General features: G+C 34.7%; 1 protein-coding gene across 3 annotated transcripts; it reads right to left on the bottom strand.

Annotated features, from left to right (window-relative positions):
• Positions 1 to 3892: 3892 nt before the first annotated feature.
• On the bottom strand, positions 3893 to 5226 carry LOC147483069 (secoisolariciresinol dehydrogenase-like). 3 transcript variants are annotated; one of them, XM_086577286.1, is made up of 3 exons: positions 4925 to 5226; positions 4613 to 4827; positions 3893 to 4480 (listed from the first exon to the last, which is right to left on the bottom strand). In XM_086577286.1, the coding sequence occupies exons 1-3, from the start codon at positions 4960 to 4962 to the stop codon at positions 4029 to 4031; spliced, it is 705 nt and encodes a 234-aa protein (XP_086433412.1). In that variant the 5' UTR covers positions 4963 to 5226; the 3' UTR covers positions 3893 to 4028. The 3 variants fall into 3 exon arrangements, with proteins under 3 accessions (XP_086433412.1, XP_086433411.1, XP_086433410.1); XM_086577285.1 differs by having other exon boundaries at positions 3893 to 4822; positions 4925 to 5175; XM_086577284.1 differs by having other exon boundaries at positions 3893 to 4827; positions 4925 to 5165.
• Between the last annotated feature and the right edge of the window lie 7693 nt (positions 5227 to 12919).

Raw genomic sequence — 12919 nt, 5'->3', positions numbered from 1 at the left:
ACGTAGCTCTTAACCAATAAATATCAACATCCTTGTATGTAACTTTAAGGAAAACAACAATTTATACTATATATAATCACATGCAATAAGTTTCAATTACCCCCACAATCATATACGTAAAGTTTCATACCCAGAGATATATTAAGCCTTTAAATCTAAAAACTCACAAATGAATATTTCTCTACTTTTGATTCTAAAAAAAATGATCTTATGAACCATGTCGGTTCCAAATAAAACCACAGTCTAAAAATAGGCTACAAACACTATATAAAACACCCAAGAAGAGTTTAAGAGAATCTTAGTTTATTACTAGACATATTTTCCAAAACAGTTTCATGCACATAAAGGATAATTAACACGGTAGGTTTTCTAGCTAACTTGTCAAAGCAATAACGTTTTCTACAGTCATTTAAATGATACACCACTTGATTATTTGAAAACTAAGATAGATATATTTCTTCATGTAGAGCTCGAAGTCCCAACCTCAGCCCATCTAGAAGAAAACTTATGTCAAAAACGGTAAAAATCCTAATTTTCAGCAAATTAGATTTTTGATGTACTATCTTCCGAATGACATAACTCTTTATACAGGTATCCAAATGCATCAATGCTTTTTTTGTTGAAACGATAACACACAAAACTTACTTTCTTATGTTACAAAAATACTCAATCTCGTTCTAAATGTGCCAAAACTAGGCTCTAACACAGTGCACAGAAACTGATTCTGACGCACTATTTTCTGCCAGTCAAACTTCGAGGCATCATAATTAATTCCACGGGACTTCGAATGCAATGAGGACAATTGGAATAGAAAGCAGACTTCCAGATCTTACTCTTTTATGTTTTATAAAAATTCTAACTCTCATCCTAACTATTTTAAAACTGGACTTGAACACAGTACGCAGAAACTGATTTCTGACGCACTGTTTTCTATCAACCAAACTTCCAGACATTATATCTATCTCCACAGACCTCGGAATGCGATGAGGCCAATTGGGTTGGAAAGAAGACTCGGAAAAATCACTTTTTCATGTTTTGGCGAGAATTCAAATCTGACCCTAACTATATGAAAACTCGATTCCAAACCAGGCACAGACCGGATTTCTACAGTTAGAAAATTCTGACATGCCAACTTCCAAAAGGTGTAACTCTTTCTACATAAACCGAAATGCTATGGGGATTTTTGAGTTTGAAAGAGGGCGGATAACACTTACTTAACGTGCTTTAAAGAAAACCAAAATCAATCTCTAAACACACTGAAATTCGTCTCCAAATCAGACAAAATTCATGACTTGAACAGGACCAAACAACACGCACTAATATTGAAACAAAATGTATGCCTGTTTGAGTACTTATCAAATTTAATAGAAGGGTTCGTGTTCATGTAGTATCCTTATACACCAAGAAAATGGTTCAAAACTAATAGATAGGCTATGCTCACGCGGCACATTAAAGTCAGACTTATAACCTTGCAAAATTATTAGGTGAGGAGAAATACAAAGGGTGTTATACCTCCTGGTATTCAAAACCCATTTCTCCTATGCATGGAAATCATATATCATGACTTATTTTAATGTAATAACTAAATCCACACATTCTTCTTTAATTGAAGTTAACAATTCTTAGCCACAAATTAGACAATATATATAAATATATATATAACAAAAAGGAAGTTAGAGAACCCAGCACCATAAGCTAGCATGTGAAATTTGCTAACAAGAAACTAACATGGAAAATACCCATCAAAACACGTATATCAACAAGGGAATCTTGGCGTCTGTACTTATCTCATGCATCAAAATCAAACAATACCCTTTAGTTAAAATAGTAATCTATAAGGTTTTTAACGTAGCTTTAGACAACCTTTTAAACAATCCAAATGTTCTAATAAATCATTCAAAGCAATCAACATCTTGCAGACTACCAAAAACCACTTAACAATCTATGAAAAATCTTTATCAAACAACTGTGAACCTTGCGACAGAACCAAAAACCACTTAACAATCTATGAAAAATCTTTATCAAACAACTGTGAACCTTGCGACAGAAGGACAGTATGTCAAATTGTCAACCTTGCTAAGTAACATATAATATACAATATATGAATTTGATAAAATTAATTAATACCTTTTTAAATCTCCAAATTCATTAAATAAAATGCATAACTACTACAAATTATGTGATAATCAAACAATAAAATTATAAAAGAGTTAAGTAAGTTTAGACTACTCACCGAAATTAATCGAAAAGCGAAAACGTTAGTTGACATAACAAACTCGAAATCAGGCGAACTTGAAAACCGGCGTTAAGATAGTCTTTCTTCTTCGAAACCATCTCTTTACCACTCTTAAGGCAGTAGCACTCTATCCCTCTCTTTTCACTCTTAGCGTCTCTTTTTGTTTTCTTAACTTTTTTTTTTTGAAACCCCTGCAAATATCCAAGAGGGAGCAAAAGAGGGTTCGGTTTGTAACTAAACCCCTTTTCTCTCTCTCCCCACGTTTTCTCTCTCTTCTTTTATCTTTATCTTCTTTTCTTAGGGGATCTCCAATGGGGGGTGTAAAATTACACCTCCACCTAGGCTCTATGTAGGTGCCATTAGGATTTTACACCTCTAATTGTATACTATTGTATAACCTATAAATATCCACACTCTATACTCCCCAATGGAGAAGTGTAAAAAAAATTAGATTTTAAACTCGGACGTCATTTAAAGTACGTAAAGTGACGTCTCTCTTTAATTTAAACTGAGACATCACTTAAAGTGACGTCCGAGTTAAAAAATTACTTTAGAATTAGAAAGGGACGTTACTTAAAGTGACGTCCGAATTTTTTTTACTCAGACGTCTGTTCAAGTGTTGCCCGGGCTTTTTATTAGCTGATAGCGATAGGGGGAATTCCTTACCCTCTCTATCAACTAATACTCTATTGGCATCTCCAATGGGGGGTGTAAACCGTATAGAGTGGAAATTTTTTACTCCAAATGTCAAAAAACTCTTTCCAATGGGAGTGTTATACCGTAGGTAATAGAGTATTAGTTAATAGAGAGGGTGGAGAATTCCCCCTCTCGCTATCAGCTAATAAAAAGCCCGGGCGACACTTGAATAGACGTCTGAGTAAAAACAAATTCGGACGTCATTTGGAGTGTCGTCCCTATCTAATTCTAAAGTCACGATTTAGAAATTTTAAACTCGGACGTCACTTCAAGTGACGTCCCTCTTTAATTTAAAGTGGGACGTCACGTCCGAGTTTAAAATTGAACTTTTTTACACTTTTCCATTTGGAACAATAGAGAGTGGATATTTATGGACTTTATAATAATTTACAATTGGAGTAGTAAAATACTAATGGCACCTAGGTGGCGCCTATGTGGAGGTGTAATTTTACACCCCCCATTGGAAAGAGTTTTTTTGACATTTGGGGTGTAAAATTTCCACTCTATACTACGGTTTACCCCATTGGAGATGCCTTTATTATTATTACTTAACATCATATATTTAATTAAAAAGGAGAATAAAAAAATAGGGGTGTTATACATACCTTCTATAGGAGCTGGAGATGATGTAGTGCTCATTTTAGTTTGTTTTCTGTATATCTGATCAATGCAGAAGGAACATATTGCTTGTTGGTTTAGGCGGTAGCACATATATAATGGAAGAAAGGGAGAAGAAAAGATATTAAATTTACAAGAATATAGAAGTCACCAAATAGGCATTTGGTGTGAAAATTGCGCCAACTTCGTAGATAAATATCTTCCAAAAAACAAGTCGGTAGGATATCACTATATCGTGTGAGATTGTCATATTGTTTATTGTTCATGTTAGGTCATATCCATTATTTTGCAGAAATGCGAGATTATCGAAATACGTAGTGTTCCAATAGAAAATATCCATGCTTTGCACGCTCTTGAGCAAATGGCAATTTTAGTTGACTTAAGTATTTAAAATCACAATGACAATAATACTTGCACAGTTCACAAGCTCTCCACACTCCACACAGCATCATAATCGTATCCCCTGTCTGGTTCTTCACTAGATACCTTGACCACTGAGATGGGATACTAGAGCCATTTTAAAAGCAGGAGTGGTTGTGCTGTATCCACCATCAACAAGAAGGTTAAGCCCACTTATGTACCTAGACTCATCGCTAGCTAGATAAACGGCTGCTTCAGCCACATCCTCTGCCTTTACAATTGTCCCTTTCAAGTTAGCTGACTCATACACAATCTCTTCAGCCTTACTTTGATCGAGCCCTATTGCACCAGTCATCATTGGCGATGCAACTCCATAAGGCGATATACAATTGACTCTTATCCCATGCTGTCCTAATTCCACACACAAATTCTTAGCCAACCCTACCACAGCGTGCTTAGATGCCGCATAAGCATGTTGTGTCTCACCATTAATAACTGAAGCAACGCTTGCCGTAAAAATTATGCTTCCTTTTTTCGCAGGTATCATTACTTTTGCTGCATGTTTCGCTCCTAAGAATGCACCATATACATTTACCTCAAACACTTTCTTGAAGTCTTCATTATCGGTAGTTAAAATCTCTAAATTACTGGTGCCAATAGTACCAGCATTGTTGAACATAATATCAAGCTTTCCGTACTTACCTACGGTGGTGTCCACAGCATTTTTCACTTCATTATCTTGAGTAACATTGCAATGAATGAAAAATATGTCTTGGTTTTCCTTACAAATGGAATCTCCAAGTTCGTCTTGGATATCAGCAATGACAACTTTTGCGCCATACTTAGCAAACAGTTTTGCCGTGCTTGCACCAATACCGCTTGCGCCACCAGTTATGAGTGCCACCTTACCTTCTAACCTACAAAATAAATTGGATTAGTTACTCATCCATAACAAGTTTTTTTAGCGCAACTGGCAAAAGAACACTGAAAGTTACAGAATCTTTGTTGACATACCTTTTGGGTACTGAATCTGGAAATGAACCGCCATCCATCGCTCAGTCCTATCCAAATATAACCACTGCGGAAATAGATATATACGAAAAGAAGTACCTTTCACAAATTACGTAAGACCAGTTGACTTAAGAAGGGTTTGTGACGTGATCTAGATCTAGGAATTGTTTAAGAACTCATTTTACTCATAGTAACTGTTGGGAATAGTAGTCCCACATTGTTTGGATAATTGTGCATGAGCTACTGGATAAGCATTTAGGCCCTTCACAGTTGGTACTTGGACACCCTCACGATGGAAGCTGATTTTCCAAGTGAGTTTACCCATGGGTTTATTGACATGGCAATTCAGTGTACAAATACATATGGAAGAAGCCATGTGTAGAGAAAGTTTATTAACATGGCAACAAATGATAGAGAATGACATATGGAAGAAGCTAGGGATGTCCAACTTGTCCAAAACCCGCACCGAATCCGACAAAACCAGAACCCAGACCGCCGAAATACATAGGGTAAGGTTTGGTCACACTTTCTAAACCCAAACCGACTCAAGTCCGTCCCGATAATTTAGCCCTAAACCAACCCGCACCGAATCCGACAAAACCCGAACCCAGACCGCCGAAATACATAGGGTAAGGTTTGGTCACACTTTCTAAACCCAAACCGACTCGTCCGTCCCGATAATTTAGCCCTAAACCAACCCGCACCGAATCCGACAAAACCCGAACCCAGACCGCCGAAATACATAGGGTAAGGTTTGGTCACACTTTCTAAACCCAAACCGACTCGAGTCCGTCCCGATAATAGGGTAGGGTTTGGTCACACTTTCTAAACCCGAACCGATCCGAGCCCGTCCCGATAATTTAGCTCTAAACCCGTTAAAAGGGCTAAAAATCTGAAACCGAACCCAGACTGAAATCGAACCCAAATCCGGTTTCAATTACATACTACTAATCTCATATAAAAGAATGAGTTAGATAAATATTTAGATTATGATCTCATTCGTGTTTACAATGATGAGTTATTTAATATATTGGATTATGAAAAAATTTATGTCAGAATTTCCAATTTTTTCAGTAATTGTACGTGTTCATGTGTCTATAGTTCCTTCCGAGTCCATCTATTTTTAAATCATATGAAAGAATTATGTCCGAGTATAGGTGATAATTAATTCCAAGTTTATTAGAGGTTTTATTTTGTTTGAAGGATTGGTGGATAGCCGAATAAGGAATAAAATGTAGATATATATTCAAATAAGATTTCTTATAGTCTTCTTTCTTCATTTATACCAGGTTTTATCCTACTCGAAACCCAAGCCTAATGGGTACCCAAAATATAGGGTTAGGGTAGGGTTTGGTCACACTTCTCAACAAAATACCCTACTCCGAATTCGACCTGTTGAAAACCGGTCTAGGTTTGGATAACCCGATACCCGTTCAAAATCCGAAAAGTTAGGTTCAAACCGGGTTGGGTACCCGTTTGGATATCCTAGAAGAAGCCATGTGTAGAGAAAGCTTATTGAGATGGCAATTATGTGTACAAATGATAGAGAATGACATATGGAAGACATGTTCCATGAAAAGCGGGGAAGAGATACAACAGAGTGTAGAGAAAGCATACTGTTTGGCTACAGATAAGTGGGGAAGAGATACAACAGAGCTCCTGTTTGGTTGACATTCACACCTATATCTCCTTTTTATATCATACAAAAGAAAAACTAAAAATAAATAAATAAACAAAATTTGCAAATAAAAACAAATAAAACTCATAAACAAATAAAAAAAAAAAAAAAAACTCTAATTAAATATTGAATACATAAGCACCCAATTGATTTATACAAAAACATCCCAAAAAAAAAGGAAAATCCCAATTTGATGAATAATTTGAAGTTTTAAACACCACTTTTTGGAGAGAAAAAAAAAAGTTTTAATGTGAGAAAATAAATAAGGCGGAGAGAGAAAAATACATAAGGTTTATGGTTCTATTATTAGGATTCTCATAAAGGAGAGAGAGAGAAAAGAGAGAGAAATATAGAGGGAGGGGGAGGAGAGAGAGAGAGATAGCATTCTTTATGTGTTTTTCTTCTTATTATTACTTTTCTTTCTCATGCATAGAAAACACGTTTTAGCGAATCTGGACTTTTCCTTTGGATTTGCTTATCCACACTTTTGTGTTCCTGCAATTCAAGGGGCTTACTAGAATATCCACGTTTTAGACAGACCAAACACCTATACAAAGTAAACATGACTGCCACATCACCAATTCCTGAATATGGACTCTCTATTCACACTGCTAAACATAGCCTACTTTGTTTCCGTAAGTAGGAGAAAGAATCTAAAAAATAAGAAAAAACAAAAAGTTCTTCTCTCTCATAGTCTTCAACTCTAAGTCCTCATTCAATCTCATGATCCATGCTTTTTATCCATAGCAAGTTGGGAATTTTATCTCTCCTGTCCTTTTATATCTTCTTTTATATGAGGTGTTTATCACCCCTATCTCTCTCAACTTTGCAAAGATTTTAAGATGGACTGAAAATTGAAACTCTAAATGATATGGGTTTTAATTAAATGAGTTTTAGTTTGGGAACAAAAACGAGTTGCAGTATTGAAGCCATTATATTGTTGCTGTTAGAAGTATGAAATTGATATTTTTGTTTGTTTCAAGCACACATGGGGCTGCTGATTTTTAAAGCTTGAAACTTTTCATCAAAGTTGAGAAATTTGTGGGCATAAAAGCTATTTTGTGTAATTTGGTTGGTATTCAACAATGAATTGTGCTTGTAATAACTTAATTTTAGAAATTGTTTATGTTCTTTGTTATTGTTTAAGAAATATATTGGGAATTTGTTTGCATAATATGATTGATTACATTGTCAGCCAATTATTGGTCAAACAATACTTGTGATACCATAGATGACAGCCAAACAAATTCCAGCTTAATTATTTTTAAGAAGTACAACCACGAAAATAGATCTCCTAAACTATGATTTGCATATTTTGTTGCGGCCAAACAGAGCCTTAATCACTACAAAAAAATAGTCAATAAGTGACGGCCCTTATCTGTCGTTTTAGGACAAAAACGTGTGCTTTAATCCGTTGTTAGGGCCATCATAAAAATGGCTGTGGTTTTTGAAAAATGACGGTCCGGGGCATTTGTTTATCCAATAATACAATGACGGCTTTTAATACTTGTTTTTTTAACAACGGCTATTGACACTTGTTTTCTATAAGTTCATCCCATCTTAAAATGTACCTTAACGACATCCTATGGCCGTCGTTTATTAATAATCATATATGTAGGTTTTTTTGGTGCTCATTTTAGTACCTCGTACCCACCTGATACTCATTTTAACCATAATATGAATTGTGCATTGTAAATGTATAAAATTAAAATGGAACACAAGTACTGAACAAAAAAAAAAAAAAAAAAAAAAAAACATTTAATACTTCGACTTCCACCAAAGTCAAACTCAAGTAAAACATTTGTATATACAAGTGTCTTTCATACAACAAATAAATTTAAATTACATGAGTACAAACTTTTAACCATCGAATGATACCACCCACTCCAACATCACCAAGGTCTTGAATCTCATCCACCATGTTGTAGTATGCATTTTGCAATAACCCTTGTGATCACTAAGCAGCACTACTAAAAAAATGACATATTATGACGGCTGTTTTTTTTCTATCTTGACGGTTTTGTTGAAAACCGTCATGATAAGTGTCTTAGTGATAATTTTATGATGGATGTTGCAATATTGTATCGTGTATGACACAGGCTTCAAGAAAATTTGATGATTTGATGACGGGTATCTAAAAACAGTCAGGTTAGCAAAAATAATAAACCAAAGTTCTTAAAATTTTCTTGACGGTTTTGACCAATTTTTTATGCAATTAAGACAGGTTTCATAAAAATTTATGACGTGCTTGGCAAAACCATCAGCTATTTAGTTCTAAACCGTCATTTGCATTCATTTAAAAATCTGAAACTTTAAAGTGTCAAAGCAGTTTTTAGAACAAATATAACGGACAATTAAAAAACTTTAGTGAAAAACTTAAAAGTTCCCACAGTAAAACCGTTTAGATGAACTTTTCCGCCTCTTCCTACCCTTGATGCCTCTCTCTCTCCTGTCCCATTATTAAAACCACTAAAGATTTTCACTTGAACTTGACATGTAACTTGAACGAAAGAGACGATTTTCACAGCACGTCTTGAGACGAAGGGCTCTGGTTTTGCCTGACTTATTGCAAACAAGTTAGTTTTTTTTTTCAATCTTATTTTAAGTCATCCATATTAATGTTTTGATAAAAAAGAAAGTTTGTATTTTGAATCTTGTTATCCTAACTTACATTTTGATTGAAAAGTTGGAATTTTTATGGTTTTTTTTTTTTTTTGCTCGGTAAAGTTGAAAATTTTGGTTTAAAAAAAGTGAGTTGTTGCATTATTACACAAGTAAAATGCTTATGTTGATGTTAAGTTGTTAATTTTATATTCTATGTGGTAGTTTTGTAAGAGTTATTCTTTGTGGGCGGCAGATGTTTGATAAAATGCTCAGATGGGCCGGGTTTACAGTGTGCATCGCAATCTGGTTATATCAAAGTGTGTATGCGCGAAGGGGGGGTGGGGGTTATAATGTTTTGTTTTTAGTTCATGTGAATACAATATCTGTTTGCAATTACATCTAGTCTGTATCCAGGAAGGGCTTCATGAGTGGGAGGGAGACTTTGAAATTTGTATTCAAGATGCACATGTTCATTTAGTTTTATTAAAATTCTCTTGTAAAATGATAATAAGGTGTACCAAGGTGCTTCCTCATTCTTTGATAATGGATTGCATGCAGTGTTGCTAAGTGTAGAGCAGTCTTCAGTGTAACCACTACATACATCTTCTCTATGTCAGAGACTACTGACGACTTTGTTCAGAATATTTTTTGTCCAATTATTGAGTTGTTTTAGTGCACAATAGAGCTCCTGACAACTTTTTAAGTACTGTTGTAGTGTTGTAAATCAATCAGACATTAGCAGTAATATGGCAATGGCTTACTGTTTGATCATATTGGTAGAGATCATCATATTAGTTTATTGGGCATTACTTAAAATTGAATCAATTCTTTATGGTAATAGATGTATATGTTGTGACTTGTGACAAACTCACTCAGTCACTTCACCTATATTTCAGAACAAGTCTTAATGATATGTACTTTGGTTTCTAGCAATTAGTTCTCGGGTCATTCAAGGTATAATATGGTTGCCAATATGCTTGGGATATTTTACAGGTACAAACAGATCATTTATGTATGCTTCCCGAAATAATAATTTTGTTTCTAGTGTGCCAATTGCCTTATGTGTGGCTTTGCATTCATATATGTATGCTTCCTAAAACCTTAGCTGTTAAAAGTTAGTAATAAAGTTACCCGGTCATCGTTTTTCTTTCTTTATTGGACTTTACCTCTTGCATCATATAGATTGACGTATGTTCTCAATAGGTAAGTTATTTGCTGCATTCTACATGTTGATTAACTTTTTGGTTGTTGAATTCCGTTGTTTTGATAGCGATTACTAGTTTAGCTGTGAACAGAACATAGCTACCAGTGTCAGATGAGCCTCATATTGGAGTTAAGGGTGTGGGAAAAGATAATGACAAGGGATCTCCTCCGAAATGGGAGTAGGTCTCCGGCAGGAGAAACCACAAAGAGTTTGCATGTTTGGGAATATAAAGTGTTTGACTTCGGTCTATAAAGGACTAATTCAGTTTTATGGTAATAGATGTATCTGTTGTGACTTGTGACAGACTCACTCAGTCACTTCACCTATATTTCAGAACAAGTCTTAATGATATGTACTTTGGTTTCTAGCAATTAGTTCTCGGGTCATTCAAGGTATAATATGGTTGCCAATATGCTTGGGATATTTTACAGGTACAAACAGATCATTTATGTATGCTTCCCGAAATAATAATTTTGTTTTTAGTGTGCCAATTGCCTTATGTGTGGCTTTGCATTCATATATGTATGCTACCTAAAACCTTAGTTGTTAAAAGTTAGTAGTAAAGTTATCCGGTCATCGTTTTTCTTTCTTTATTGGACTTTACCTCTTGCATCATATAGACTGACGTATGTTCTCAATAGGTAAGTTATTTGCTGCATTCTACATGTTGATTAACTTTCTGGTTGTTGAATTCTGTTGTTTTGAGAGCGATTACTAGTTTAGCTCTGAATAGAACATAGCTACCAGTGTCAGATGAGCCTCATATTGGAGTTAAGGGTGTGGGAAAAGGTATTGACAAGGGATCTCCTCCGAAATGGGAGTAGGTCTCCGGCAGGAGAAACCACAAAGAGTTTGCAGGTTTGAGAATATAAAGATATAGTTCCTAAGCCACTCAATACTTTATATAATATCATTTCCTTGCTGGAAAGATTTTCTGTAAGACATTCAATTCTTATTCCTTATAAAATTCTCTTGAACCCAGGTTGTTAGTTCAATGTTTTGCTACTTCCACAGGTGTCTTTTTTTTTCCTCTCTCTCTATCTAAGCAATGTTGATTTTTTGTGTAACCATGGTCATTTCCAATAAGCTTATTTACGTTTGTCACCCCCCCCCCCCCCTATTATTTTTGGGTCAAACATTTAGGTATGTACTTATATTGAAAGAGAGTTGTTCCAAATTCCATCTCAACTTTGATGGGTTGCTTTTCTACTTCGAGTACATAACTGCTGGAGCTGATGGAAGGCTCAAGAATTCATTGTGGCTTTCTTGCTGTAAGTACCATTCTAAAAAAGGTTGTTATGTGATTGGTTATTTAGTGAAGTGCATATCATTACTAGTAGGAACTGGTTAAGTTGTCTTTGAAGAATCAAGAGACAAAAGATCAATGACTTATAATTTCATATAAGATGATCTTAATCCATTCACGCTAATATAACTTATACTATGTGGACTGACAATTGGTTAATTTGTTTTTGAATTGGCAGGCTTCATCGAGTCAAAAGAAATCACAATGATACTGGATGTAACTAGGTGCCTTTAAAGGTAGATATTTTATTATTGAGTATTACGCCCATTATGTTCTTCCACTAATAAAAGTTTGTTTGATGTTTTTTTTATTATTTGTTTTTCATAATGAGAAATGGTTGTACTTTAGAAAAATTACAATACAGTATGTGAAGGTCTTGCCAGTGGTATGGTCGGTCTTTGAGCAAGACAGGTTCATCATTTTGAATATCATCATATTATGAGGATGTATGCTGCTCCTATAGATCTATTTCTTGAATTTGATGTTGAATCATGAAGGTTGCCTCTGAAATGAATTGAAAATAGCTTGACAATGTTCAAATTGTTGGCGTTGATGTGTTTGAAGGGTTGATAAATTATTATTGTGGGCTGTTTCAGAATGTTCTTATGGTGATTGCATTGTGAGAGGTGTTGATTCCTAGGTGAGCGTTTATTAGATGTAAACAGATCTTTATATGCTCTTTGAGTGTATACTTTTCTTTTAGAAAAACAATTATTATTGTACTTGCCGTTACATTAATTGGTATGTGTTCTCATTTTTATTTAAGTGGCCAGTAGGATTTTTCGTTACTTACAAAAGTTTTTGTCACTTTGTTTCTTGTAGCTTGGGTTGATGTTGGATAACTTTCAAATTTGATCGATTATGGGAAATCGGACCAAGGAAATAAGCTCGATATATATGTAATTAGATGTAGAAGTTAATGTACTTTTTATTAGGATATATATAACACAATTGTTGACAATGTTATGGTATGGTTTAAGTTTTTTGTAATTAATATAAAGGTTGAATATCCAGGACAGCTGTAGCTATAGAGGTGTATGGGAATTGCACTTTTATTTTTATTTTTTTGAAAAATCATAAATTTGTTATGACGTTTGTAGTATAAATGTCATAAGGGGAGCTATATCATGATGTTTTTGTCATTAAATCTTGACAGGTTTACAAGAAACTGTCATAAACAAAGTCTATTTATGACGTTTTTGAATT

Source organism: Coptis chinensis, chromosome 8 (assembly GCF_015680905.1).
Source record: "Coptis chinensis isolate HL-2020 chromosome 8, ASM1568090v1, whole genome shotgun sequence".
Lineage (NCBI taxonomy): Eukaryota > Viridiplantae > Streptophyta > Magnoliopsida > Ranunculales > Ranunculaceae > Coptis > Coptis chinensis.
This window is presented reverse-complemented; position numbering and strand designations above follow the sequence as displayed.